The following is a 27,062-nucleotide window of genomic DNA, read 5'->3' as shown; positions in this document are numbered from 1 at the left end:
AGAGTGAGTGAGTTGACCTTGCAATAGAAATATTTTTTTTTTCAGAATTAAAGAGTAAACTATACAACAAACTGCAAGATTGCAAAGTAAAACTGATTTTATTTTCTTGAACATTCCCTGCTTTATAACAAGTTTAAGAAACCAAGCGTGAAAGTGAGTATGTGTGCAAGAAAGAGAGACAAATACAGAAAGACAGGTAACAGAATAAATGCTTTCCTAATAACTTAAGTCCTCCTGGAATGTTATGTGAGACTTTCGCTCTCTGGCAGTTACCCATCTTCCCTAGAAAAACTAAACAAAAGCAAGACCCTTTTCTTATCTTATCTTTCATCAGTTTCAGTAATTTGCCAAGTCTTCATTATTCTCCTAAGTTATCTCCTCCTATAAAGCAGCGTAGCTGAAAGAGTTAACTATAGCTAAAGTACAGACCTTTCCTATTGGTTGGTTGAGGTCTGAGCTCCTATGTCCCTCTCAGTATAATTTGCTTGTCTTCAGCTGCAGAATCAAACAAGCCTGGGAGCTGTTTCTTTTACACATTCATATCCTGGTGTTGTTAATTTAAGCTGAGCTGCGCTGCGCTATAGACAAAACCCAACTTTTGTTTCTGTTTGTTTTCTCAAGGACAGCAGCATTGCTTTTATATAGAAAAATAGAAGAAAGAGGATATTCTGCTGAACCTGCAGTCCTTCCAGGATCTTCTGCATACTTTTCTTCGTCTCAAACTCCAGCAAGGAATATATATACTTTTTAAACAGAAGTGAAAATACTGCTGAGATACTTCTGTTGCCTTTTCTTTTTTCTGATTTGAAGCACGTGTCAATCAGAAGAAAGGCAGACTCAAAAGAGATGGCAGTAGCAAATCTGCATTACATCACAAGGATGAACAGTGGCTTTAAGGTCTACATTCTTGAAGGTACAGTTTGTGGTCCTGCTGAAGACCTTTTTTTCTTTTATTTATTTATGATTTAATTTATTTATTTATTTTTCCGGGATGGGCTGTGAAATGTTGGTGATAATAGGTGCTCTATATCTAAAGAATGATCTTTGCATCTTATATGCAACAACTCCTGCACCCATCCCAGAGAAGAAGGGGTAAGTTCATTCTCTGTTAGAGGAAAAAAAAGATTGACTAATACAATTCTAGAATTTTTACTTGCTGTGGGAAGTAAGAGGCTGATTAAAAAATAAATTCAATAAGTTTAAATGGCTTCTTATTTTCTTAGAATACGTGATGGAATTATCATGCTGTCCTTTGTTGATTTATGGATACTTTCCTTTTTGACCGTGGGGCAGTTATTATGGCAAGTCTTGGTACTGACAAAGTAGAGAGCATCGAGTCTGCTATGTAGTAAAGGGGACACCATTGTTTATGTAAAACAAAATGGGCGCCAGTACTGCAAATGTAAAAGGGAATGGAAACTGTGTAATTATTATTATGCTATGTGTTATATATTCAGTACAACACTAAACTTATTCTTATGAACAGTGCTGTACTTTCGCATCAGCACTACAGGTAGAGTGCATGTGTCCGTAATCTACACAAGGTGTATCCAATGTAATATTAACCAGACAAGCTATAGAATTGCAAGCAACTGAACATAAATTCTGATAATCCTGCTATAGGAAATACCTTTCTGTACTTTTGTTAGTTGTAGTACAATATGAGATAGTTTGCAGTACTTTATGCTAACACTGAATGACCTTCTGTAAGTGGATGCTACTTGTTCTGTTTCAACCTGGGCACAATTTCTCTGAGCTCATCTGCACAGCTAACCAAGTAAAACTAGTTTGTTATTAAAAAAAAGTTGCTACATTTGCATTAAATTTAATATTCTCTTTTGAAACTCTTCAAAAGAACTATTAGGCTTTCAGAAGCTAATTTAGAATTTGCACTGCTCAGTCTCAGTGATTTCTGCAGGTTTGCGTGTTTTTTTACTCTGCCAGCAGCCAGAAAATTTTTAGAGACAGTACAGTTGCCTTGAAGTACTCAGAAGTTTGAAAACACTGTCCTTATCAAACTATCTGAACATATTCCATATCTCATTTTCCCTGACAAATCAGACCATGGCATACATGTGTTATGAAACTCTGGGAAAGACATGACTTGTCTTCCTTCGAACAAGTTTTAGTTTGCATTATTTTGCCCACCCACCCCATTTGTCTTTTCTTTCTTGTTTGTAAACTAGTATGTGCAGTTGCCTTCACAGCTTTCTGCATTTATGTTTAACAGGTCAAATATTACTTTTTTTCCCCTTTGGCAGAATAATACTTTGCAAATATGAATACGCATTGTTTTAACCAAGCATTACTTTCCAAATTCATGATTGCCCACAGAGATGTGATATTAGACATAGTCACATGTTGAAAAATAAATCCATATCTACCACTCATTTCATGATTTAACAATGAGTTTGAGAAAATAGATTAAATCATTACTGTCTGTAGCTGCCACAGTAGCATGTTCTGTTTATACTGCATTGTTTGGCTTTCACAATGTGACTGTTTATGCAGTCTTCTTTGACTAATATCAGCATAACTGTTTTTGGTTTAAGATTTTATCCAGTTTTAGCACATTTTAAAGGTTGTTTATTTAATGAATAAAACAGATGAAGACTTGTGCAAACTGCAAGCACTCACCATTTAGTTATAGCACACAACCAGGGCTGTTATTCCGGTTCCTGGTATGTGTTTGGCGCTTCTTTGTACATTCTTTTAATTGGATCGTGGCAAACAGTAGGTGTCTTGATCACTGACTGCAAACAAGGCTGCTATTATCATTAGTGGCCATTATTATAATTCTTGTAAAAGTTTGTGAATAATGTAGTTGTGTGTGTATATCTGTGTGACTTACCTCTCAAACACTTAGTGCAAGAATTCCGGACAAAGCCTGACAAAATGAGGAGACTGCACAAAAAGAGGGACAAATTTTAAATATTGCCCTTATAAACTTAGAAAGTTGCTAAAGTAACAGGGTTTATGTTAACATAATTTTTTTCTGAGGGATTTGAAGTCTGAAACTCAAATGTATGTCAGTATTTGGTGACTTCAGTCCTCAGATCATCCTAGTGATTTGCCAGAAAACCACACATTTTATGAGGAACAGGCCAAAAATATCAGGCAAAAATGTGAACATTCTGCAAAAATCTCGACAGTTGAGAGGTATGTAAACAAGTGCAGATGAGTATGTGCCAGAGTTAGTCTCACTGTATCTAACAGTATATTGTTTTGTGGTTCACATTTAATATGGACACAAGTGAACTAAGTTTAATAAAGTTTCACAGTAAAAAATCCTTGCTGTCCCATAATGTGTACGGCAATAGACAGTGTTTCTTTAGTAGAGACCCATTATTCCTTCATCACTCACAATCATACTTACAGCAATTTTGGACAAAGCTAAAACTATTGGGAAGAGAAAGGCCCAAAATGGGGACAATTTTATTACTCACGTATTTTCTGAAGGGTATGTCATTTAATGACTTCAATCCTCAATGATTTTCCAGATAACCAGACTTTTATGAGGAAAAAACAAAAATATGAGGTAGAAATCTGGACATTCTGAGAAAATCTGTACAGTTGAGAGATATGCAGTCAGAACTATGACTGACTGAAAAGGGACTTGTCCATATGAATTAAAAGCACGTGACATTTGTGCCGAAGTAGTATCTTTTGGGCATAAAATATCCAGTGGCTAATCCCAAATCCATTCATTTTGTTTTAGGCTGTAGTTAGATGTCTTCCTTCCATCGCTACAAATCACAACCAAATGACCATTCCTACTTGTGCTAACTTAATAATTGCCTTGATTTTATTTTCAGGGCAGCCAAGCCTACGAACAGAAGAAAGATTTCGCTCACTTTCCAGTAATCGGCTGAGTCCAACCTTTGTTTATCCAATGAAGCGCAAGCATAGTCCTGACAGGAATTCCAGCAGTGAAGCTGCAGAGTGTCGTATGACAAAAGTGAAGCAGGCTCCTACAGGAATGGCAATGTAAGTGCACATCATTGCAAAATGCAATGCTGTTTTGGTAATATTTCTTATTTGATTACAAAGACTGGCAGCACCACTGATATCAGTGCCATAGATGAGGTTTGCTAACAATGAAAGGTAATGTAATTGTATCATTAAAATAAGAAGTTGTAACCTAGAGATATATTAGCGGCTTAGGAGAAGTGCTCAGCTGAATTATTTATAAATGTATATGTATGTATGTATATGTGTATATGTATGTATGTATATGTATATATATGTGTATATATATATATATATATATATATATATATATATATATATATATATATATATATATATACAGAGTTCTAGCATAATGACATCAGATCAGATGTTGAGTATTTTTAATTTTATTTATTTATTTTTTTTTTGTAAGATTGCAACAACCCACTGTTTTTCCAAGTATTATATCTGTGATGCTAAGCTAACAGTTAAGTCTCAGTTTGTTTTTTTCACTGCTGACATATGAGTTTGCATTTTTGTGTACAGAATCAGAGGGAAGTCTCTACACCTATAGCAGATGCTAAGCAGGGTCTAGAAATGTGCTAGATGCAGGGATGAGTGTTGCATGTAATATTCCAGTTAATGGCAGTAGGCCTCACTCTCCATGGAAACACTCGGTACTGTTTATGTAAGGTGCATGGTGACAAATGGGGAGGACAGTGTTGTACAGAGAGTAAGGCCTATTTCTAGTTCTTTGCCACATGGAGGAAGTAGAGACAAACGTCCCTTATTATGACAGTTGGATCACTCACATATGCGAGATCCACAAAGTCTGGTACTCAAAGGGAAAATGGTGAGCCTGCACATGACAATCAGCTAACTAGAACCCACTTCAAAATGTACCCTTCGGAATGGACTACCACTTTCTAGACTGCAATGTTAGCCTGTTATTTTAAGACTGTAAAGGTTATTTTCTGTGAAATACCCACTACACAGAGTCTGATCCCGTTCTTAAACTATTAAAAAACTTATGTGGACTCAAATGTTTAAGTTTTCCTGAAACCTTTGACCTAACAGTTTTAAATAAGATGAGAAGTATATACTGAAAAAATTGTGAACTTGTATAACATGCACATTTAATTCAAATTTACACAAATGTTTTGTTTATTTATGTAGCCTTTATCAGGGTAAGTGAACTAGTCTGTGGACGATTTTCAGCCATGACCTAGGTCAAATAGGCAAAGACAAACAAAACTTATGTATTACATAAAAATCAATAGTTACAACAGCGTGAATAAGAAGATTCCTGAAATTATATCCATCCATCCATCACCCCTTTTTCCCATTTTTGCACGTGGGTTGGGGGGGTCACTTCCACAGTGACCATTGCCAATGTTCAATCCAACACAAACATAGGGAGGACATGTAGACTCTACGCAGATGGTATCCCAGCTGAGAACTGAACCTGGGAACCTTTTAATCTGAGGTGACAATGATATCCATTGCACCACTGTGCATCCCTCCTTTAATTATATATAGGCAAAATATAAAAGCAGCAGATATTTGTGATGCCGAAAAGATTGCAATGAAGCAGAAACAGCACCTTTAAATAGAAATATTATCACATAAAATGAAAAATATGCATTGGAGGCATTTCCATAATTGCCCTTCTCCCAACACAGATGCGAACAGCTGTATTTTTATTAAAGAGATGTGGTTTTAGAAGACTTAGTGTACTTTGAACTCAGCTGTACTCCACTTGATTTGGTATAAGAATGTCCCAGTACTTTTGCTTGTGTGACACAGAATCAGACTTCATGTATACAAGCATAAAGACATGGCAAAGACTTAAAGGCAAACCAACTAATGTGGCTTAGGATCTGTGCCAGTAGCTGCAGGGAAAGAGATAAAAGGGAGATAGTATGTACTTCATGCTCGTAAGAAAATTAGAGGGTAGATGAAATATTTGTCTTAAAAGAATCACCAAAGTCCAGGTGGATGTTAATAGGATTACTGCCTGAGAAACACCTGTTCAGGTTTCAGGTTTTGGACAATTAGACAGCTTCAGATTTTTCTGCATAAGATCACTGCACTGCAGGGAATTCGACTCCACTGCTGAAGTGCAGAGACCCCAGTGTTAATTGTATAAAGAGCAGGATTAACAAAAGCAGTTCTGTTCATCAGAAACAGCTTCCCCATAGTCTGTCTTCATTTTTTTAGCCTCAAGTCCAAAGTGGATAGTAAGAAGGCTCACAATTTGAAAATGGCCTAGATGCTAGGAAAGCCTTCCTGATGCACTTTTTTTTCTCTGAGAAGATGGCAGAAATGTGGAATAGTCTTCCTGAGAAGTTGGTGGTATTTAATACCATGATGGAATGCAAGTTGACAAGAGAGAGCACAGTGCTGTATGAGGAATTGTTAGAAGAAAGTCCAATCAGTACAGATCTGTCTACAATGCCAGCTTATTCATGGCAGGGAAATGAGCAGGTGAGGTTGACCAGGCAGTCATCCTTTGTTTCTCTGTAAGTAGTTAGGAATTTAGCATGCAAGAATAGCAGGCATTGGAAAATACAGAACAGAAGTATTAACAAAGAGAATCTAAGACCCACCTCATGTTCTGAAGGATGGCTATTAGACTGCATGATACCTAAAGCCTTCTTCTGGATTACAGAGAGCTGTACAAAATTGGCTGCAGCTACCTACTTAAATGTGTGGAAAATACCATGCTTGCATGTACCATACAAAAGTAACTAATATGAAAGTTTGGCATGTAGTGCTTGCATACACACACCCAAAGACCAAATCTGTTCTTTGTTTTATACTGCATTAAAAAGTATTCATGAAAGCTTTGCTTTTGGCAGTACAACCTGCTAATGTAGGAATATGTGTGATCCCACTTCTGCTTTATCCTGGTAAGGACAGTACAGTAAGAGGAGGAAATTAACTGGAAAACTACAAAAGTATCATTTTTGTCAGAAAGCATTTGTGGTAATGTCTTGGGTAAGTTTTTTAAACTGAACAATAAAAACCCAATTGTCTAAATAGTAACCTCTAAAAGTTTTCAGAGACAGCTGGTAGCAGCAGTAATATTTTGTATTACTGGTAAAATAATAACTATTGATTATTGCTACAATATTTTATTTTGATTACCATACCTGTTCACCTGACTGCATTGGAATTTTTGCAGTTATTTTGAAAAACAGTATGTCCAAACACCAACTCATGTTTTTAAGATACTTGTTTAAGGGACTTTATGACCCTTCTATGAATCAGTTTATTGCTTACACAGATACTTTATACAGCTGTTAAAAATTGTTGCCGAAGAGGACACTGAATTCAACACTTATGGTACTTTCAATGCTCTTATTTCAGAGCATTACCATTTCTGTTGCTAGTTCTTGCACAATGTAGCTTATCACTGAAAGGGAAGGAGTAAAATGTAGTCCATAGGGGTCAATCTGCCACTCAAACAGTGGCATGCAAAACATAGGTCCAGAGAACCTTAAGTGAAAAAATTCCCAACCTGAGGGCAGACATCTATTTTAAGTAATGAAAGGCTTCTACCTAAAGGCTTCCTGAGAAAGGTCAGTCAAGCTTCAGGACCTTTACAAAATTTAATTGCTAAGCTTCATTTTGGTAGCCTAGGGGCCTTGAGTGTACTTAAGTTGCACCAACTAAACTAGGGTTTCAAACAAAACTGAATAGAGTCACAGGTTCCATTAATTAATTACTAATAGATGTTAGCACCTTCTCAGAGCTGGAGTGCATCTAAGCAGGGATTTGACCTGCTCATATTTGTAAAATCTGGTTTTGTCAATTTGCAGTGGCCATTACTTTCAAAACATCTGGAGCTTCTCTTCTATATTAGGAGAAATGAGGAAAAAAAAAGATTCAGAACACTAAAAGCCAAATGCAAAAAACATAGCCTATTACTTGCTTTGACATTTACACTAGAAGCATTGTCCTCTCAAGTGTGTTGTTCGCAGGTTGCCATCAGTGCTATGCAATAATTATGTGGATAATAGATGCACATATTTTTGTGTTTGAAAGCTGAGGCCCTTGAAAAGAGCCATAGCAGAATAAAGCTAGCCCTGGAGTGGATGGGCCTTGCACTATGGGAAACTGCTGCATTAAAGATTAGAGCAGGGGTAAGCCTAGCTTGCTTTAGTAATGTGTTGTTTAAATATCCCCAGACCCTACTGTTTTCCTAGTTGGTGCAGAACCTTCTTACCTTCCCCTTTTTCTGGTATCATCAGAATTCCTGCAGCAAACTCTAGTAGTGACCATGACCCAGGTGAGCAAAGCTTGATTAATGGCTCAAGCACCTGTTGAAGCTGGCATGGGGAAGAGAGACATGAGTGGGCATAGGTGAGGGGGTGGCAGTGCACTGGAAACATATGGCTAAAGCAGTGGAGTCCTGGTGGTACTACTGGGATCATGTGGGACTTAGTGATGTATTGTGTTAATGGCAGGCAGGATGGGGGGGGGGTACTTCACCATATAAGTGATAGGGTTTCCTCATGGCAGTATTGGAGACTCCCTGTGACATCAGTCCTGCATGGCTGTGTAGAAATAAGACTTAAATCCCTGGTGGCTACAGTGTAAAGGCCGTTAAATCCCTGATGGCTACAGTGTGAAGGCCGCTGTGTTTTCACCACCCTGATCAGTTACAATGGATGCATGGTTGTACACCTGGAAGGTCTTCTCTTCTGAGAGGGACAGGAGATGCACAGTGACTTGACACATATGAGCTGTACTTCAAATTCAGATAGTGGAGGGACAGTGAATGTAAAGTATGTGAAGTTAGTTGTAGATGGTAAATTAATAATAATAATCCTGCACCGTGACTAATAGTCTAAAAAAAGATTAGGCTTGTGTAAAGAAAAGTGGTTGTGTTATGGTCACCACATGTCCCTCTCTATGCAAGACAATCCATATTCAGGCAGTTGTGTTCTGTGGGGGAAACAAAAAACTGAAAACCTGCAAATGTCCTGAGAAATTTTAGGACAAAAAAAACTCTCAAGTTTCCTGTAATAGTTGTGTAAAATAATTATTTTGCATCTGAAACACTTTTTACAGTCTGGATATGATAGGAAACAACAGAAACCACTCAAATTCTATAAAAAGGAGCTGAGCTTTTATTATGGCAACAAATATGGTTTGTCCTACAAAAAAAAAAAAAAAAAAAAAAAAAAAACACTCTGAGGATCTGAAAAGGTGGCAACCCTAAATCCCTAAATTTCTCATGAAGGCAAACACCTTATTCTTTTGGAGTATACCACCCTGACCGTCATCGTACACTTTTGTCTTTAAGTACTGAAACAGACTGGTTTGGGGATGTGGCAGCTTTATAACAGTAGCTTTAGCATTTTCTCAAATGACTCTGTTTATTAAGATGACCACATTTAACTCTAGCATCCTTTACCGAACCACATTCAAACTGCTTTGCTATAAGATGCAGCTGTCCATATCTAAACCAAGGGTGTGTTGAAAGACAGCCTGTGACAGACTTGGATTCTGAGCTGAAGTTATGGTTAGTTAATTTTGCCCTGGAGCAGTCTTGTCTAGGAAATGGAGCTGCATTGTGAGCATTCACTTCCTGTGGTCCTCCATGACCTAAGCATGAACCAAAAGAATGTGTAGCCTGCAGGTCAAGTCAATGAGCTGTGAAAAAAGGGGAAAACATTCAGCACACACACCTACATTTCATTTCCACTGCTTACACTTTCAGTCTACGTGTGACCCTGAACAGGTCATTTAGCAGTCCAGTACTGACTGGCTACTGTACTAAAAGGGACTTCCAATTTGCATATTTATGTGTGCACATTTAAATAACCTATACTTTTTTGCACATTAATATAAACTTTGTAGTTCAAATGTTCTTTCAGCAGATGTATTTCTAACTTTGTGTAATAGAACAGTGTGTATCATTCAGATTTCCCTGCGTTTAGAAAGGATTGCCTTGTCTTGATGGATTCCTGAAATGAGAAAGGTTAGATGATGACTTACTCAGAGTCAAAATATTGAACAACAGAGTGAAGGGTCTGTGTTGCTTACATTAAAATTCAGTGCAGTACACTACATTTAAAGATCATAATTTCTCACCGTAGTTTCTATAGATGAAATGATGCTTTGTGTGTTAGTCAGATAACGTTTTCCTTGTTAGGCTCAGTGTATGGTTAATAGTTTATTTTCAAAGTTCTACAGGTAAATACAGTTATAGTAGTCAGATATGCGCTTTAAAAGCACATAATAACCTGCAGGTACATCAGCTATCTACAATAGGCTGGGTTGGGTCTCCTGAATTATCTGCTATCACTGGCATGTCACTGCCCCTCATGTCAAATGGCCCAACACATCTGTCTCTGGCCTATTTGGCTAGCATCCAGCTTCAGAATGTTCATGACTGGATAACATTCCAGGCATTTCTCATTTGGAAGACAGAGCTTGTTCTTATCAGGTGAATGCAAGTGTGTGTGCATGTGCGTATGTGCGTACCTCTGTGCTGGGAAGGAGGATGCCTCTTATAATTCTTAACCTTTTATGCTTCTGTGAGGATTCTTTTTACATGAAATGTTCATAAATTCATAGGCAAATCCTAGGCTAGCTGCCCTTGTAGACCACTTTAAGCCTAGCCGACATCCTTTGGTGAGAATCAAACCCTTTTTGTCTGTGAGATAAACAACTTAGCCTTTATGCCAAACCCCAACCTGGGAGATTTAGACAGAGTTGCTGATGCAGTACCATGCAGTGAAAAAGGGGCCCTTTATACTTGACTTTTTAGCTTGGTATTATTTTTAAAAGTGATTCTAAATAATTTGGGAAAATGTTAAGACGTCATTTAAAATTCTGAAATACTTTTTATAGTTAGTTTATTTTTGGTCCTTGTAAATGAGTGGTGCACTTGACAAGCACATGCTTATTTCCTGACATGATTTAGGATATTTCAAGAACAAGTAAATATATAAGGAAACAATTTACAGATAAATAATGTGATAAAAGAGCTAAAACAGCAGACTGCATCATAGCTCCAGTGAAAGGGGCTAATCCCATTATATCCAGAAATAAGACCCACATTGTAGATGCCCTACGCAGTTAGGCTAAAGAAACTCCAGCTCTACTCAGTTGCTTACCTTCTACTCAGAGGCGACCTGTGCCTGATGTATAAAGCCATGGCCAACCCAGAATTAATGGACATGCTCTACCTCAAGAAATCCAAATCCATCAGAGCTACACGCTCCAGTGACTTAAACCTCAGCACAGAAATGAATAGAACATGCTGGAGGGACAGATTCATATCCCAGAGGCTCCCCTCACTCTGGAACAAAATCCCAATCCATGTTAGACAGAGCCCCTCAATGACCCTCTTCAAGAAGAATCTTGACGTTTGGATGGGAGATCGTAAATTTACCCCTGGGATCACTTCTGTGTCACTGCTAGACAGAGGCACTGTAAACTAACCTTAAATGGGCTATCTTCTGTGACCTACTATACAGAGACACAGTCAACTAATCTAAAAAGGGTGGCGAAAGCCAAACACACTCTGGCTAGGCTTGTAAATGCCCTAGGGCAGATAGCTTAGTATCAACATATGAACCTATTGTCAGCATTCTGTATTAATTATATAAAGACCTTGATAAAGATAGCCATGATAAGAAGAGAAGGGTACATAAAGTACAGACTTTGCTTTTAAGGTCTCAGCAGCAAGAAAGTACAAGATAGGATGGTAATAGAAGCATTACTGGCAACAAGGACACTGTATATATAAAAAGATCTAGATGTAAGAATAAGCAAATGAGAAAGGAAGTGAGAAGGATGTAATGAGTAAAATAATGTAAACGGAGAGAACCATAGGTGTAGGAGTAAAGGTGGGAGGATGGCATAATGGTTACGCTGTTTGCCTTATAGTCACAAGGTGCAGGGATTGATTCTCACATGGGATAATTGGCTAGGCTTAAAATGGCCCACAAGGGCAGTTAGCCTAGTACTAACCTATGAACCTATGAACAACATAATGAAGACTAACAAGAGGAGGAAGAAACGTGGAGGACATGGTGCAAAAAGGACAAGATGAATCTGTACTGCATTAATGAATATCAGAGGAGCCAATCTGTATAACAGAGGTACTAGAGATAGGATAAAGCATGTAGTTCTCATAAAACAGTAAGAGAATAAAACTCAATAGATCTCATGAAAAAGGAGGGATTCATGCCAGATGTGAGATAAGTAAGATGAAGCCAATTGCCACTCTTAGACATCTTAGGACAATGCTTCGTCATGAATCTGACTGCAGCTGCCCTGCACTAATAGATGCAGATAACATATGTATGAGCCAAGTGAGAACAAATGGAAACCCACAGATTTCACTATGCAAAACTCTGCATTCATAGTAACAACTTGGAAGTCCTATAAAATTCATGTCTTATGGATTCAGGAAATTGCATTTGTAATCCATTTTTGTCATACGTACATATACCAACAGTTTGTAAACAAGAATCGCCTCGACCATTTTGATTCTTTTCAAATTAAAGAAATGTAAAAAATAAAAAAAGCAACGTTTCAGGACATGAAACACCCAAATTGGCATTTTCAAAATATTATTCATATATCCCAGACTGTTATATTAGTAAACTTGAGTACATTATTTTTCTCTTGTTAATATTAGTAAACTTGAGTACATTATTTTTCTCTTGTTAAAAGAAGGTATCAGGGTTTTTAGACAATATATTTTTCAGGTATGAACCTATAAGCTGCAAGTCCCTATTTGCAGAATTGACCTGTGAGCCTTTGCTCACTACATTACTTGTTTTATAGCCACAGTGCATACATTATATTAGTAGAGGTTCTCAAAAATGAGCACCAGTGTTGTACCAGAGATTGTTCTTTGCTCATTACATGAAGAATTACATCATGTTGTCAGATGCATGATTTTTTTTTACTTTGTACTTTAAATCTTGCTTAAATTATATATAAATGTCAGATAAAAATAAACTACTGAAAACATTTAGATAAAAATGACTAAATAGCACCAGATGTGAAAAAAAAATATTTATCAACTCTAATAAGTACTGTTTTCTTAAGCTTAAAAGATGCTTCCTAAGGCTGAGGTTCAAAGCCATAATTTACCATTGCATGTCATACAAATCAAATCATTCATTTGACATCACCACTTTCAATAAAATGAAAGCAAAAATTAAGAACAAATGATATTAATATACATTTAAATTCTGAAATTTCTTAAGCACTGGGGATTGTGACTAACTTAAGAGCAGATGCCATTTGAATTCTTTTAAATCCAGTTCAGCTGACAGCTGTTTTCAAATGCATCAAATTTTCCAGGGCTTAGCAATGATCAGAATTTTAAATGTGGTGAAATCAAAACATTTAAAGAATGAACATTATATACTTTTATCATTTGTCTGACATTTTATATAAAAGGAAACAAATTAAAACATTGTTCTGTGAATGATTTGTATGACATGCAGTGGTAAAGTGAGGCTTTGAACTTCAATCTATGGAAGTCTTTTTAAATGTAAAAGTGCTTAATGAAGTTAGTAAAGATTGATTTTATTTAATTTTATTTTAGTAATTACTTTTAGTCCATTTATATCTTTCTGTTTACTTAAAATAGTTAGTAAATTATGGAGCACAATCTATGACCACCATATACCAAGCATAGTTAAGAGATCTATGCAGAAAGGATGAATATCTGATACAGAATACTGCTGATTGCTATGTAGGCACAATGTTTCCTGCTTGAAATTTACTCATTTGGTACATTCAGAGTTGTTTAGCTTGTTTCTAGCTTTTTTAAGTATTATGGGTAATTTATAGTCTGTACAAAAGATGGTCAGTAGGGGGTTTTAATTAATGAAACAGCTGGATGTGTCAACTTGAAGCACATCAAAGCTATAGGTATAGTCCTTTCAAAATTCTAATTCAGTGTCTCATTTTCACACTAAATAAACCATGCTAATAAGAACAATTGAGATAATTACTGTCCTTCCTTAGCATTCCAGTTTGTAGTGGTCTGTGAGTGCCATTCTCACAATTAAATGTGAATAACAACTACTCTGTGGGAGACTAAGTTTGTCTATTAAAAGTCTCCGTGGTTTTGCATTAATATCTTTTCAATCCCCAAATAATTATGTTAATGCATGTGTATTTTGTGAATACAGAAGTATATTTTAAATAATGTATGTCAAATAATATTTGTAGTGTATTTTAATGTAACTAATCCATTGACTCATTGTGAATATGGTATTGATATATTAAACTTTATGGGTTTATTATGAGTAAACATTTCCACACCAGGTGTAAAAACTCTATCAAGCTGTGACTTAACTTATATTGGCCTAAAATGTATTTATGCTTATTGTCTAAAATGTATTACATATTGTTTTACTATTTATTACTAATTTTATTGTGGAGCTTTTCTCCCTGGGCCTCCTCTGAAAAGGGACAACTTGTCTAACTAGTCTGATCATCCCAATAAACAAATGCAATAAATATTAATCGCATCTTATTTAACCAGCACAATTATCTGACCACAAACCAGTTAAAACCTTGGAAGCTTGCAACTCAAAACAGAGACACTCTAAGGGCTGCAAAACACAAACATTTGTTTGCAGGGATACAAGCAGTCTTGTACCCCGCAAGTGGGGGAAAACTTTAATCCCACAAACTACACATGCTACTCTCACATAAGTGCATGCATGCGCGTGCACACACACACACACACACACACACACACACACACACACACACACACACACACACACACATTCTGATATAGCGCAATCTCACAAAAAAAAAGATGAGAAAGTGATAAAAATGTATAACTCACCCTCTCCCTGTTTCCTGAGGTCATCTTTTGCTCAAGCATTCCCTGAATACTGCCTTTTGCTTTTTCAGTGTATTCCTTGAACAGCAACAGTTCACTCTGTCAAAAATTTTTATTTTTCATTGAAAATTATTACATTTTTTTTGTAATTTCATATCGTAATCATAGCAACAAAGCATAAAAGAACTACAGACAGCATGTTAATATAAATTGATTTATGTCTGAGTTTTATTCAGCTTTCCACAATGGTAAGACTGCATGTCTGGATAACATAGCCTACTGCTGTAGGAGTAACTCTAGTTATTATATAACCAGTAATCATATTTGCAGGTCACAGTTTATAGAACAGATTCCATATTTGATGGTTCATAACATTTAAAAAGAATGCATCTTTTGCAATGACATTACATTGTGCTGGTAGCATATTTTAGGTTGTTGATATCCATTTTGAATTCCCTTTTTCTTTTGTATGGTAATATAAAGATAGCTACACCAGTCAGCTAAATGTGCTGATCACAGTGGATATTCTTTAGGCTTACTTGGTCTGATTTTTATAAATGTGAAGAAGCAGTGCACAATTGATACACGCTGCATCAATATTCAAGGCTGCATTTAAGTACTGTGATGCCAATTAATTTTCAAGAGAATATGATCAGTACAAATGTGCTTTGAGATGCACAAAAAACAGGAGTAAATTAAATCCAGTTCCAGACTACAGAAGACAAATGGTAACCATATTTTCAGGCTTGGAGCTGACATTACAAAAGAGTAAAGAAAAACTGCAAAATAGCAACCATAAACAAATATGACTCAATATATCTTTCTTGGTGCTGCAAAAGAACTATTAGAAGTTAGCGGAGAATCAGAATAGAATTTATTAGCATTGTCAAATCAAACTCTGCTTAAAATGTCACAAAATTATTTCAACTGCCTGTTTACTAAGATTTTGTATACAATAATGTCCTGACTTCTTCATTTTGTTGTTTGTTTTAAAGCAGATCAAAAACAATGGATGGCCAAAAATTCAAAATGCTGGAAAAAGAAAAGAGGCCCTGTCTGGCAGCACCACTCAGGCTTCAGACTTCAACATTGCACAGTCACATAGAGCATCCACCTGTGGCCATTCCACGAAGTCCAGTGCAGACATCACCAGTAAACAGTCCAACACTGCATAGCACTGAGTCCTGCCACTGCAGCCCAAGAAGAGGGTCAACAAAGAGTAGCCCTTCTGCATGTCTGCCCTCTACACTTCCCCACAGTCCACAGAGATCATCCCCACAACACAGTCCAGTTCCACATTTAGGGGTGGTGACCCCACAAAGTATGGTATGGGCATCTACACCATGTAGTCCAGTGGAACGCACTCAGCACAGCCCATTAGAAGGTACCACCACACCATCCAAAGCAGGCTATGCTTATTCAGTTACTGCCTCTCTGCATGAACCTTCTGATGAACCCCTTGCTCTCATAAAGAATCCACGTGACCCATCTAAGGTCAACAGCACTTCACTTACCTCTGCACAGACCAGCATGCTACAGCAGGTAACCTTAAAATAGTATTACAAATATGGTGATGGGGTTGCAAAGTGGGATTTATGTCAAAGTAGGATTGTGGAATGCATGACATGAGTATCATGTGTCTGAAACATATGCAGCATGTAAAGATTCATTGCTCCCTTGAATAACTTAAATAGGAAGTGCCTTGTATTTTACTTACATCATTTCTGACTGCTGTATGCTGATAATTTCTATATCTGGAAAAAGTTACTTATGTTTTGCCATTTGGCATTCTGATCCTGAATGAAAAGGCTGCAGTCTGGAACCAATCCAGTAATCTTTTTTTGGCTGTAATACCTAATATACCAGAGGGATAGTATAATTCAAATGCTATTCCCCTTAATGAAGGCTTGCCCTTCCTCACATAATCGTGCACATGTATTCACTACAACCCTGTCTGTATTTTCTCACTGCTACCAAAAAATAAACCAAGAATATGGATACCCATACATTTTTGTCTCTCTCATTAATTCTTCTTTCCAATATAGTGGCTGTAAAGTCATGCTGTCTGGTTTCATTTCAGTTTAGATTAACTATAAAGCATGAATCATGCTATCATTATAGGACTAGGCGTCTGCCATATTCCAGTCTTGCAGCCCCAGCTAAGGAACATCACTCATATTAACCACATTAATCTACCAAGGACATACCATGGAAAGGTCATGCAGGCCTAGAGTGAATCTTGATTATTAAATACCATCTCACTGGGGCTTGCAAACACACCGGTCACCAATTTACAGTGTGTGCAAGACACTTTAGGAAAGCTCCTTTAATGGATTATGAAGATGCAATCTAATCACACCTATTCAGTGTTGAATGCACTGTCCCAACATACAACACAGAATCAATGTTAAAGTTCTAGTGATTCTTTTTAAGGCCCAGTGTAACTGGAGTCTCTCCTGCTCAAAATAAGTTTCACTGATTTACTACTTTTTGGGACGTCTACTCACCTGCCTCAGAACTACTTGTTATTCCCATGTATAAACTTGAATCCTCTGAATTTAAGTCCTTTTTTTTTCTGCCAGGTTCTGGACTTGGGGTTTGTTGCCATACTAGTTTCATAAATGTGCATCTCTGTTTACCTTCAAGATCTGACTCAAGATGAACATCTTTAACAAAGCTCTTCTGGGTCATTTTTTAGCTTGAGGACCCATGCAATCCTTGAGGTTAAATCGATCTGCATTATGATACATTATATACTTGTTTTGATGAATTTTATTAAAATAACATTCCCAGCTTTAAAGGTATGGACATAATAAATAATTCAACCCTAATGACTTCTCTGATTGACCTCTTAGCCCCCACCCACACCTTTTCACATCTCAAGTCAGAATACAGAAGACAAAGTTCCCTTTCTGGATCACTTCTTTCCATGTTTTTATGTGCTTCCCTTTTCACAAACATCATTATTTTGTCCAGGCCTTTAGGAATGAAACTGGATCTAATAATAAAGTGTATGAACGTTGCTACCACCTCTGCAGTGCCACATGTCCAATATCTGATTTTGTAACTTGGTTGAAAAGGATTACTGTTAACTTTTTCAATGGTTCTAATTAATTGCATCCTTTCTTTGAACCTACACATATTTGTTGGGGAGTTGGCATGATGGTTAAGGTGATTCCCTTATCTCACATGGGGTAATTGGCTAGGTTTAAACTGGTCCACAACAGCAGCTAGCCTAGTACTAATCTATGAAAAAAACAAGGCAGAAGGTCCAGACTATCTCATAGACAATGAGTGAACATGTTCAGTGCTATCAATGTTAACCAAGAGCATAGCAGATAAACACCAGCCTTTGTTAAATTAGTCAATGTAATCTGAAGTTCTTTAGCATTAAATATATGACCACTTTTAGGTTTAAGCTGATGTATTTCTTCCTGTTTCTATGGCTTGTTTTTGTATAATACATTTTTTGCATGACTGTGATGTTTAGGATAAACCGTATATAATCAGAATGTTTCATCTTAACTTAGTCTTTTATGGTGTACAACAGTAGTTAATACCCACTCACATTAAAACATCTAGCAGATCATGTGGAGAAACCAGTGGTTTAGTTCAAATCCTTTTACTACTTCACATTAACATTAAAAGCGAGTCCAATTGTCTCTCCTAAGCAAGATCTGTTTCGATTCAAAACATTTAAGAATGGACTCATAACAAGCTTGAGGGTGTAGGAAGAATTTCCTCCTGAGTATACTGCTAGTTTTTCTTATAATGCTCAGAGGATGCTGAATGATTGAAAATCTTTAAGAGCGGTCAAGAGTTCTGTTAGCAAAACATATGACCTTTGATTATTTAACATGAGTTCATTTTTACATTTATATCATCATATATTATTCCTCATCTCAGCAGATGCGTCCTTCTGTGATCACGTGTGTGTCTTCTAATCGAAGCTGTTGTGATTCTACCACATCTTCCGTGAACTGCTGTGCTGGGCGTTTGTCTACCTCCATAAGGAGAGAAGAAAAAGGTGGGCATCTACAGATTTCAGCTTTACAGCCAACACTTTTAACTTATCGTGACAGTCACAAAATATTACAGTACAACAGTAACTGTTGAGGTCCTTCTTTACAATGATTCCAAATTATTAAATTTATCAAAGTATTATTCCAATGTGTCCGCAAGAGTTGAAAAGATCATCCTTATATGTAAATGAAATAATTTCCGCAGCATATGCATTTTGTAGTCAATTTTTTTAATATTCCTCTGTTGTCATTTTTCCATCTTCTACTCTGTATTCCTTTTTCCATTTATTTTTTTATGCATTCCATTTGATCAATTATTTTCCATATTTTCATCCTTGTGGTCTGTTTAGTTTCAACAATATATATTCTAAATTGATTGTCTGAGTGAAAGTCAGACTATGTCTTTTAATTATTAGCTATTTCTGCATGTATTCCCATACTAACTTTATGAAACACTGAGAATGCTGGTCTGAGAGTTGATAAGCCACAGACTTATTAATCATGTATGGGTTTCTCCATCAACCTGAGTTGTTCCTCTATTGGAAGTTCCTATAATGGAGTTCCAAGCCCACACAGCCAATACAGCACTTCACCTTTAGCATAGCTCCTGCAATATCTGAGAACATATCAGCATGAAGTCTGTTGAGCTATGCGTATTCAGTGCTGTACAAGAACAGAAAACCATTCTGTAGAGCTTCATCCTATATATAATGTGTATGTACACCTAGAAGGTACAGTTATTTTGTTACCTACAGTCTGATAGTAGGCACAAACCCCAAAGCTAGATTACCTACAGTCTGATAGTAGGCACAAATTCCAAAGCTAGATGGCAGCAACCATCCAGTGAGCATTCACTGTTCTGTGCTGACTATTTTTTAAAGCTCTACCCATTCATAGGGTCATAGGTTGATACTAGGCTATTGGCCCGGAGGCCTTTATAAGCCTAGCCAAGAATTTCACCCATATTCCAACAAGGAACATATAAGGAAATACAATCCCCAAACAGACCTGTGAGCACAGAATGTTGCAGTTCCTTGAAATATACCATGCACACACCCAAGCTCTATGTAAAACAAGCACCACTGCTACCAGGGAGTCACTGAAACATCTCTAATCTTGAGAGACCAGTTGTATGGTAAGATGACACTGGTTTAGATATATGCTATTCCAGAACCCACTCTCCAGAAATTATCTACATTAACTTGTTTAAATAAACTTTTCTTCATGATGTGTACCATAAGAGAGAAGTCTAATGTGTGCATGGTTTTGCTTAGTTTCTGATTACTTTGGATTACTCAGTCAGCTCTGAATTAAGTCTTACCTCTGTTTTTATCTTTTCTTCCAGCCATGACTCCTGCTTTTGATCCAGTGGTAGAAGAGCATTTTAGACGCAGTCTGAAGAAGAATTACCAGCACTCTGACTTGTTGCACACTATTTCTACAACAGGTTCTGTTGACGATCATTTTGCCAAGGCTCTTGGTGCCAAATGGCTCAAACTCAAAGCAGCCAGAGATGCGTCACTAGCAGAATGTGCACAGCAAGCAAGTTCTCCAACCAGTACCTCCTGCAGTCCCCAGAGTGTCCACTCTCCAGTCAGTCCATAGACTAAGCTAATAGAACTATAATATGAATGACACACCTCTTGATTCCTTATGGAGGACTGTGAAACCTAGTAAAGTCAGCCCTTCCCATTTCATCTCTTTAAAGGTATTTTATCTACTACAAACAGAAGAGGCACAGATGGCTGCCCTCACTACCAAGAATATCTAAGGTGATGTGCAGGTTTAGCCTTTGAAGACTGGGTTTGGGAATGTGGGTAGAAAAGGGGCATTTGCACAGCAGAAGGCTGCTTCCATGTGTTCTGCTTGGGTGACAGATAGAGCTTGTAGCTTGAGTGCAATGGGTTAAAGCAGGACAATGTATTTGTCTGTGTAGCCTGTGGGTGTATTAGGAGTGCTAGTGAAAACAGAGGACATAGTGAGTCAGCTTATTTTTTTAAAAATAAAGCAAAGATTCCTCTTTGAATATACAATGAAAATGAGAGCCTACTGATGGAGCAAAAATTACTAGATTATTAAAATGAAAAACTAATCATTTTTAAGTACTTGCAGTTACACTGCAAAAGTAAAAACGCAGCACTAAAATCGCATTTGGTAAAAACACATTTGAATGTTGGAGTTAGAAAATGTCTGGACTACAAAGAGCTTTAAAGTGCCTTACAAAGCAATAGAGCTGCTAACATGTTAATGTACATTGACAAATATGGATTAGATATGATACAACTCGAATATATGCATAGATACATGTTGGCAGTATTACATTTTCAACAGCTATCTGCATAAATCCATGGACAAATTGGGACAAAATTTACTTCATACATAGTGATTATGGTAACAGCAGTATACCTATTGACCTACCCTGTACATCAGTAGAAATACAGACTCTAATCTTGTTGAGAACTGCTTACAGTCCTTAAGAAGTCTGCAGCATTTTATGTATAACAACAAATTATAGCACTGAATCCTGTTTCGCATGTTGCTGGTAGCTGCTGTGAATTAAGCAATATTCGTGAACAATTCGGAGAATGAACATTCATGAACAAGTGAATCAATTCGGAGAATGAACATTCATGAACAAGTGAATCATTTTGATAAATTCAGCAATATTCATGAGCAATTCAGAGAATGAACATTCATGAACAAGTGAATCATTTTGAATGGTACTGGCTTTAAAACCAGTTGACTGAAAAGTTAAAGAAAACTTTTGTAAATAGATATTTATTGTTTCTGACTGTCCTTAAATTAAAAGCTAAGGTGATTGATTTACTCTTTCTTCCTCCAGAGGTGCTATAAGAGCAAAAGGGTTTAAGGGATTACATTTGGGTTGAGCTTTATTACAGAATGGAGCATCTTGGGTACATCACTGTTTCTATTGTACATTGTAAAACCAAATAAATATTTTTGTGTGTTTTATAAACGTATTTGTCTTTACTTGAAATTTCAAAATGATGATGCATTCTCCATGGAAGCTATCTTCCACAAATATTTTAAACTTTTTTTAAACTGATAGCAGTTCTGGATTTTTATATCTAATGGTCGATTCTATATGCATCTGTAACTATATCCTTGTCTGTTTGTATTTAAATGGCATATAGATGATGGGAACGGACTTGTTCCCACATGTGACATCACTCTCGGCATCCCTTATGTGACTATTTGTCATCTAACTGTAAGGATGGATTTTGTCAGCTTGTCTCTTTTTATTTTAACCAGTGATAGGATAAGGAAGTGGCATAGGAAATATGAAAGCAACACTGGTTAAATTATTCCATCTGTCTGTTCTCAGAGGTGATCTAAGGACAAAGGACAAGTGTATGAATGTGCTCAGGTTTACATTATTTTGTTTAATGTGTACATCACAAATGTTTGTATATTGTAGTAGTGTACAGACTATAAATGGACCATAGCACTAGTGGTGAAGGTTGAGTTTGTTTTCATGTTGATCTCCCTATATATTATGTATGACCAGAAAAGAGTGCAGATGGTATTTCTTTGTTCAAGAATGTATAGTGCAGCACACAAACAACGATAAAGTCAAAGTAAACTGTATTGTTGATCAGATATACACAGCAGTGCAAGCTGAATGAAATTATGTTGCTTTGATACCCGTGCAAGACATAACAATGAACACATAGTTTGAATGACAGTAAGATTGTACATACAGTAGTAATTAAAATATTAACAACACAATAGATTACCACAAATGGACCGGAAGACATTAGACAATATTATACTAGCAAGTACTGTAAGACTATGACTTCACATTGTGATTGTTTACAATATTGCACTTCATCAGTTGCTGTATGATATATTCAGATGCTCATATTGCAGATGTATGGTGTGGTGACTCACTCCTGACTGTTGCACATTTAGGAAGTAATAGCATAAGAAATCGGGCTACTCTGTGCCAGTTATTGAACCAATTTGCCAGAGTGATTACTATAGCTAATGCTTCATAGCAAGTGGCATATTGATCTAATTATTCACTGTCATGCTGGCATTCAAGTTCAGCAGTCTTATGGATGGAGGGATGAAGTTTCTGTTCAGTCTAGAAGTTTTGCAGTGTAAGCTGCAATACCACCTGCCCGGGGAAAGGAGGAAGTACATGCCATGGCCAGGGTGAGTAGGATCGTTGATTATCTTCCTAGCCCTTCCCACCCAACTAGTCTTGTGCAGATCATCCATGGATGGGAGTAAGGAACTTTCTTTAGGGACTTTTGGGACTTTCCGCTGTTCTCACTACCCTCCGGAGAGCTTTGCAGTCAGATGCTTTGCAGTTCCCATACCATACTATGATGTTATTTGAGAGAATGCTCTCAATGGACCCCCCCCCCCCCGTAGAAGACTTTGAGGATGGACTGAGACGGGTTTTCTTCCTCAGTTTCTGTAGGAAGTGCAGATGTTATTGTGCCTTCTTCACTGTGTGGCTAATATGAGTCGACCAGGATAGGTCATCTGAGATGTGCACCCCCAGGAAGTTTGGTATTTTTGACTCTTTCCACTGCCACCCCCTTAATTTCCAATGGTTGATGCATCTCCCGAGTCCTCCTGAAGTCCACTATTAATTCTTTGGTCTTAATGTAATAATTATATTATCATAAACAAACTTGAGGTTAGTAATGCAAATGATGCCATATCAAAAGTCAATATTAGAAGGTGGATGCCTGGTGCAAATGTTGTAGTCTGCAAAAAAACATAAATTTAGGTTTGTTATTAGATCAAAGTCAAGAAACTGTTCTAAACAAGTGTTGTAAAGAACAGAATTATGGACATTCCAGTAGGGAAAAAATGGTCATATTGGAGAAAGCTTATAAAAATGCCTACTAAGTGTGTAAGAGGATGTCATGTTATCTCATACAGTCAGGAGTGTGGTGCGTTTGGTCAGTCATTGTTCTGGTTGACAGCCAGAAGTGCAGGGTTGTTTGTGCCAATGTCTGGTTTATGAAATGGTCATTTTATTGGATGTTTGCTTTGTCAAAAAAGGTAAGTGGGAAGTATACTAGATGTGCATGTGTGGGTTAGGATTAGACTAAGAGTTAGAAAAGGGAATAGATTAAGTGTGAGTGATTGAAAGTGTTTAAGGTCAGAGTTAGGTTAGAGGATAGATTTACTGTGTGTGTGTGTGTGTGTGTGTGTGTGTGTGTGTGTGTGTGTGTGTGTGTGTGTGTGTGTGTGTGTGTGTGTGTGTGTGTGTGTGCGCGCATGCGCACACTCACATGGAGAAGTATCTAAGCTTTCTTATGCAGTGGTAGTTTTATGGGAAGGTTTTTTTAAAGTTAAGATGCATGTTAGTGTTAGGGGCAAGGTTATTTTTAACATGTATAACTGAGGTAGAACAGGGAGTCAAAGGAAAAAACCCAGAAGAAAACGTTGCCTATAAATTATCAATAATAAACAGTGATAGAAAAAAATATCACTTTGTGACCAAGGTGAAAGCAGAGGGAACAATTCACTTCTAGGGAAACAGAACAGTAATTGGAAAATTAGGAAGAAAGTGTAAGCACTATGGAAAAATGTATGTGACAAAGAGTGAATGACTGAGTGATTCAGATCTGAAAAGAGCTTAAGGACCACTGGTCTGCTCTCTAAAGTGACTTTTTTTGCTTGTTCACATTCTTTATGTTAACGTTTAACTACAGTAGAGAAGAAAGCAACTAGGATGAGAAACAAAAAGAACCAGAGTCAAGAAACTTGAGCAACACTACCATACTTTTTATCCAAATAACATTTTTATTATTTATTTATTCACTGGTAAGACTGAAATAAAGCCCTTTTTTCAGAGGTGACCTAGGGAGTAAAGCTTCACATTTATCACCAGTTTTGACATGTACATAAAATAGAGTTACACGATATCAGAAGGCATACAAAATATAGGGAAATGTACGTACATGAGAAAAAAAGCTTTACAATAGCTTACTTAATATAAGAGCATGTACGTAGCTTGCATAGGTAAATGCAATGTTGAACATTCATTAAAAATAGTTACAGGCTTCTATTTAGCAGACAGAGATATACTATTGCAAAAGATACTGTAGTATTACCTGGGATTTCTAGCAATTAAAATAATGAACATAAGAGGCAGCTTAAATAAGGAAATATTAGAAAGGGTGAGGTGTTTGTTAATGAAATATAGGATAATATGTTAGTGGGTCTATATTACCACATCGAAACTTCATTTCTCTGAATACCAAAACGTTGACACTGAAACAGCGAAATACGAAAAGTACGAACGGCCACTTCTGCAAATTTTTTCACAGGGGAAAAAATTTGCTTGACTGGCCAACAGCAAAACAAACTTTCAAATCCTAATCAAGTGGGGGGCTTTGTCCCCCATACCCCACCTAACTAAATATACCAACTCCGAGATCGCTCTTCATTGGAGAAAAGGGCAAATTCCCGATAACAGCCAAGCAATTTTTTTTCCCTGTGAAAAAATTTGCAGAAGTGGCCATTCGTACTTTTTGTATTTCGCTGTTTACGTGTCAACATTTTGGCATTTGGAGAACTGAAGTTTCAATGTAGTAATATAGACCCTATGTTAATAGTAGAGTAACTATGAAAGTATTGTTATATTTAAGATTATGAAGTAATATAATTAGGAAAGCTAGAATGGTTGTGGCTACTTGGACAGTTTATAAGAAGTATTAGTTTTGGTTAGATGAGGAAAGAGACAGAGAGAAAGAGAGTGATGCAAATGTGACAGAGGGGGACAGTGAGATAGTGGTGGACCTGTTTAGACAGAAGAAGATATTGAGTCTTGTACTTAGAGCCTGTGGTTGATGTAATTTATATAAATAAAGTTAATTCTTGTGGTTAGGTAAATATCTTATTGGCCTGATGGAGAAAAAGGGGGAAGTAGAAAAAGCAGATGTGGCCAAAAAAATCATTCTAGCTAGGAGCTGAGCAGTAGCAGTGTCAACTTTGCATAGATATTGTTTCAGCAGTGATCTGAAGATCTTATCTGTATGCTTTTTTGCAGTAGGACAGAGTCCCAATGCTTAGTGACTTGGTGAGAGTATAAAGAATCCTTAGCGGAGTTGCTTGTTTTGGACACGGAGAGGAGCCAGGAACTGTTTGCAGCATATTTTTCAGTGAAATGAAATACGCTGTGGACTATCTTCAGGTGTGAGTACATAAGGAAGTGGGGAAGTTCTAGCCAGTGTAAATATCTAAGTGCTATGTAGTGGTGGGTTTTCAGTGGGGTATTTGCTACATGCATTGGCTTTTGTTTTATGAGTGTTATTGGGATCTGTAAAGATGAGGATGCATACAGAAGGGAAGTAAATATGTAATATATATGGATAAAGTACATTGTGCAATATAAAGGGGGAAAAAAGTCTACAAAGTGAGTTTATAGTTTCTAAGCCGCACATAATACAATGCATTCACAGGCTAACTGTAATATTTGATCTGTTCTCATCTGCAACTATTTGCTCTGTGCTATTCACAGATAATACTTTCAAAATTATATTTTAATGAAGTATGAATTTCAGCATTATATATTAATTTGACTAATATTAGCCATTCCACCTCTGTTGGGAGGTATATAGTTCTCTGTGCCTTGGCAGTACTTTTCTTTGCAGCTGCTGATAATGTAACCCAAAACAAGGGAAGTTGACTACTATGAATACAAGTTGTGATTGGGGCTAATAAAGAAAGCCAATGTCCTGGATGCATCCATGTTATCGAACTCCATCATCTAATAACAAATGCTGAATTTATAGCCAGAGATTGTGTTACTAGGAGCACTCAAAAATGTATACATCCGGCTTATTTTATTGTATCAGAATATGTAGTAATATGAGCTAGAGAACACAGCTTTCAGACTTTTCAGAGTGCAACATGCTATGCATAAGAATTTCCATGCAAAATCTGCATAAAGGAAGTTAAGGTGTTTATTAAGGAAGCTAAATAACATTTTCACCTTTATCGGTGACCACTTTACTACAGTTATATACAAGTTCTCCAATTTAAATAGTGACACCCATTTCAAGAACAAAGTACTTGTAAATAAATTAAGTGAGCTATTTGAACCTTTCTGAGCAGTATTCATCAGCAAGATTATTGTATTTTAGTCTGGTGAAAGTGAACTTTTTACAAGGGCAACCTTTGCTCTACACCAATAATCAACTCCTCCCTGGTTAGATCTGACCACAAACTAATCACCTTGGAAATCCACCCCCCCC

At 36.9% G+C, this 27,062-nt stretch overlaps 1 protein-coding gene across 4 annotated transcripts; it reads left to right on the top strand.

The window, feature by feature from the left end:
- Positions 1-492: 492 nt before the first annotated feature.
- LOC122809075 (transcription cofactor vestigial-like protein 4) lies at positions 493-21,793 on the top strand. 4 transcript variants are annotated; one of them, XM_044080294.1, is made up of 5 exons: positions 493-913; positions 3,816-3,987; positions 15,790-16,336; positions 18,704-18,821; positions 20,162-21,793. In XM_044080294.1, the coding sequence occupies exons 1-5, from the start codon at positions 847-849 to the stop codon at positions 20,419-20,421; spliced, it is 1,164 nt and encodes a 387-aa protein (XP_043936229.1). In that variant the 5' UTR covers positions 493-846; the 3' UTR covers positions 20,422-21,793. The 4 variants fall into 4 exon arrangements, with proteins under 4 accessions (XP_043936229.1, XP_043936228.1, XP_043936227.1 ...); XM_044080293.1 differs by having other exon boundaries at positions 494-913; positions 15,793-16,336; positions 18,701-18,821; XM_044080292.1 differs by having other exon boundaries at positions 494-913; positions 18,701-18,821.
- Positions 21,794-27,062: the final 5,269 nt, after the last annotated feature.

The sequence above is a fragment of the Protopterus annectens genome, chromosome 8.part0, assembly GCF_019279795.1.
Source record: "Protopterus annectens isolate FY-2018-M chromosome 8.part0, PAN1.0, whole genome shotgun sequence".
Classification (NCBI taxonomy): domain Eukaryota; kingdom Metazoa; phylum Chordata; order Ceratodontiformes; family Protopteridae; genus Protopterus; species Protopterus annectens.
This window is presented reverse-complemented; position numbering and strand designations above follow the sequence as displayed.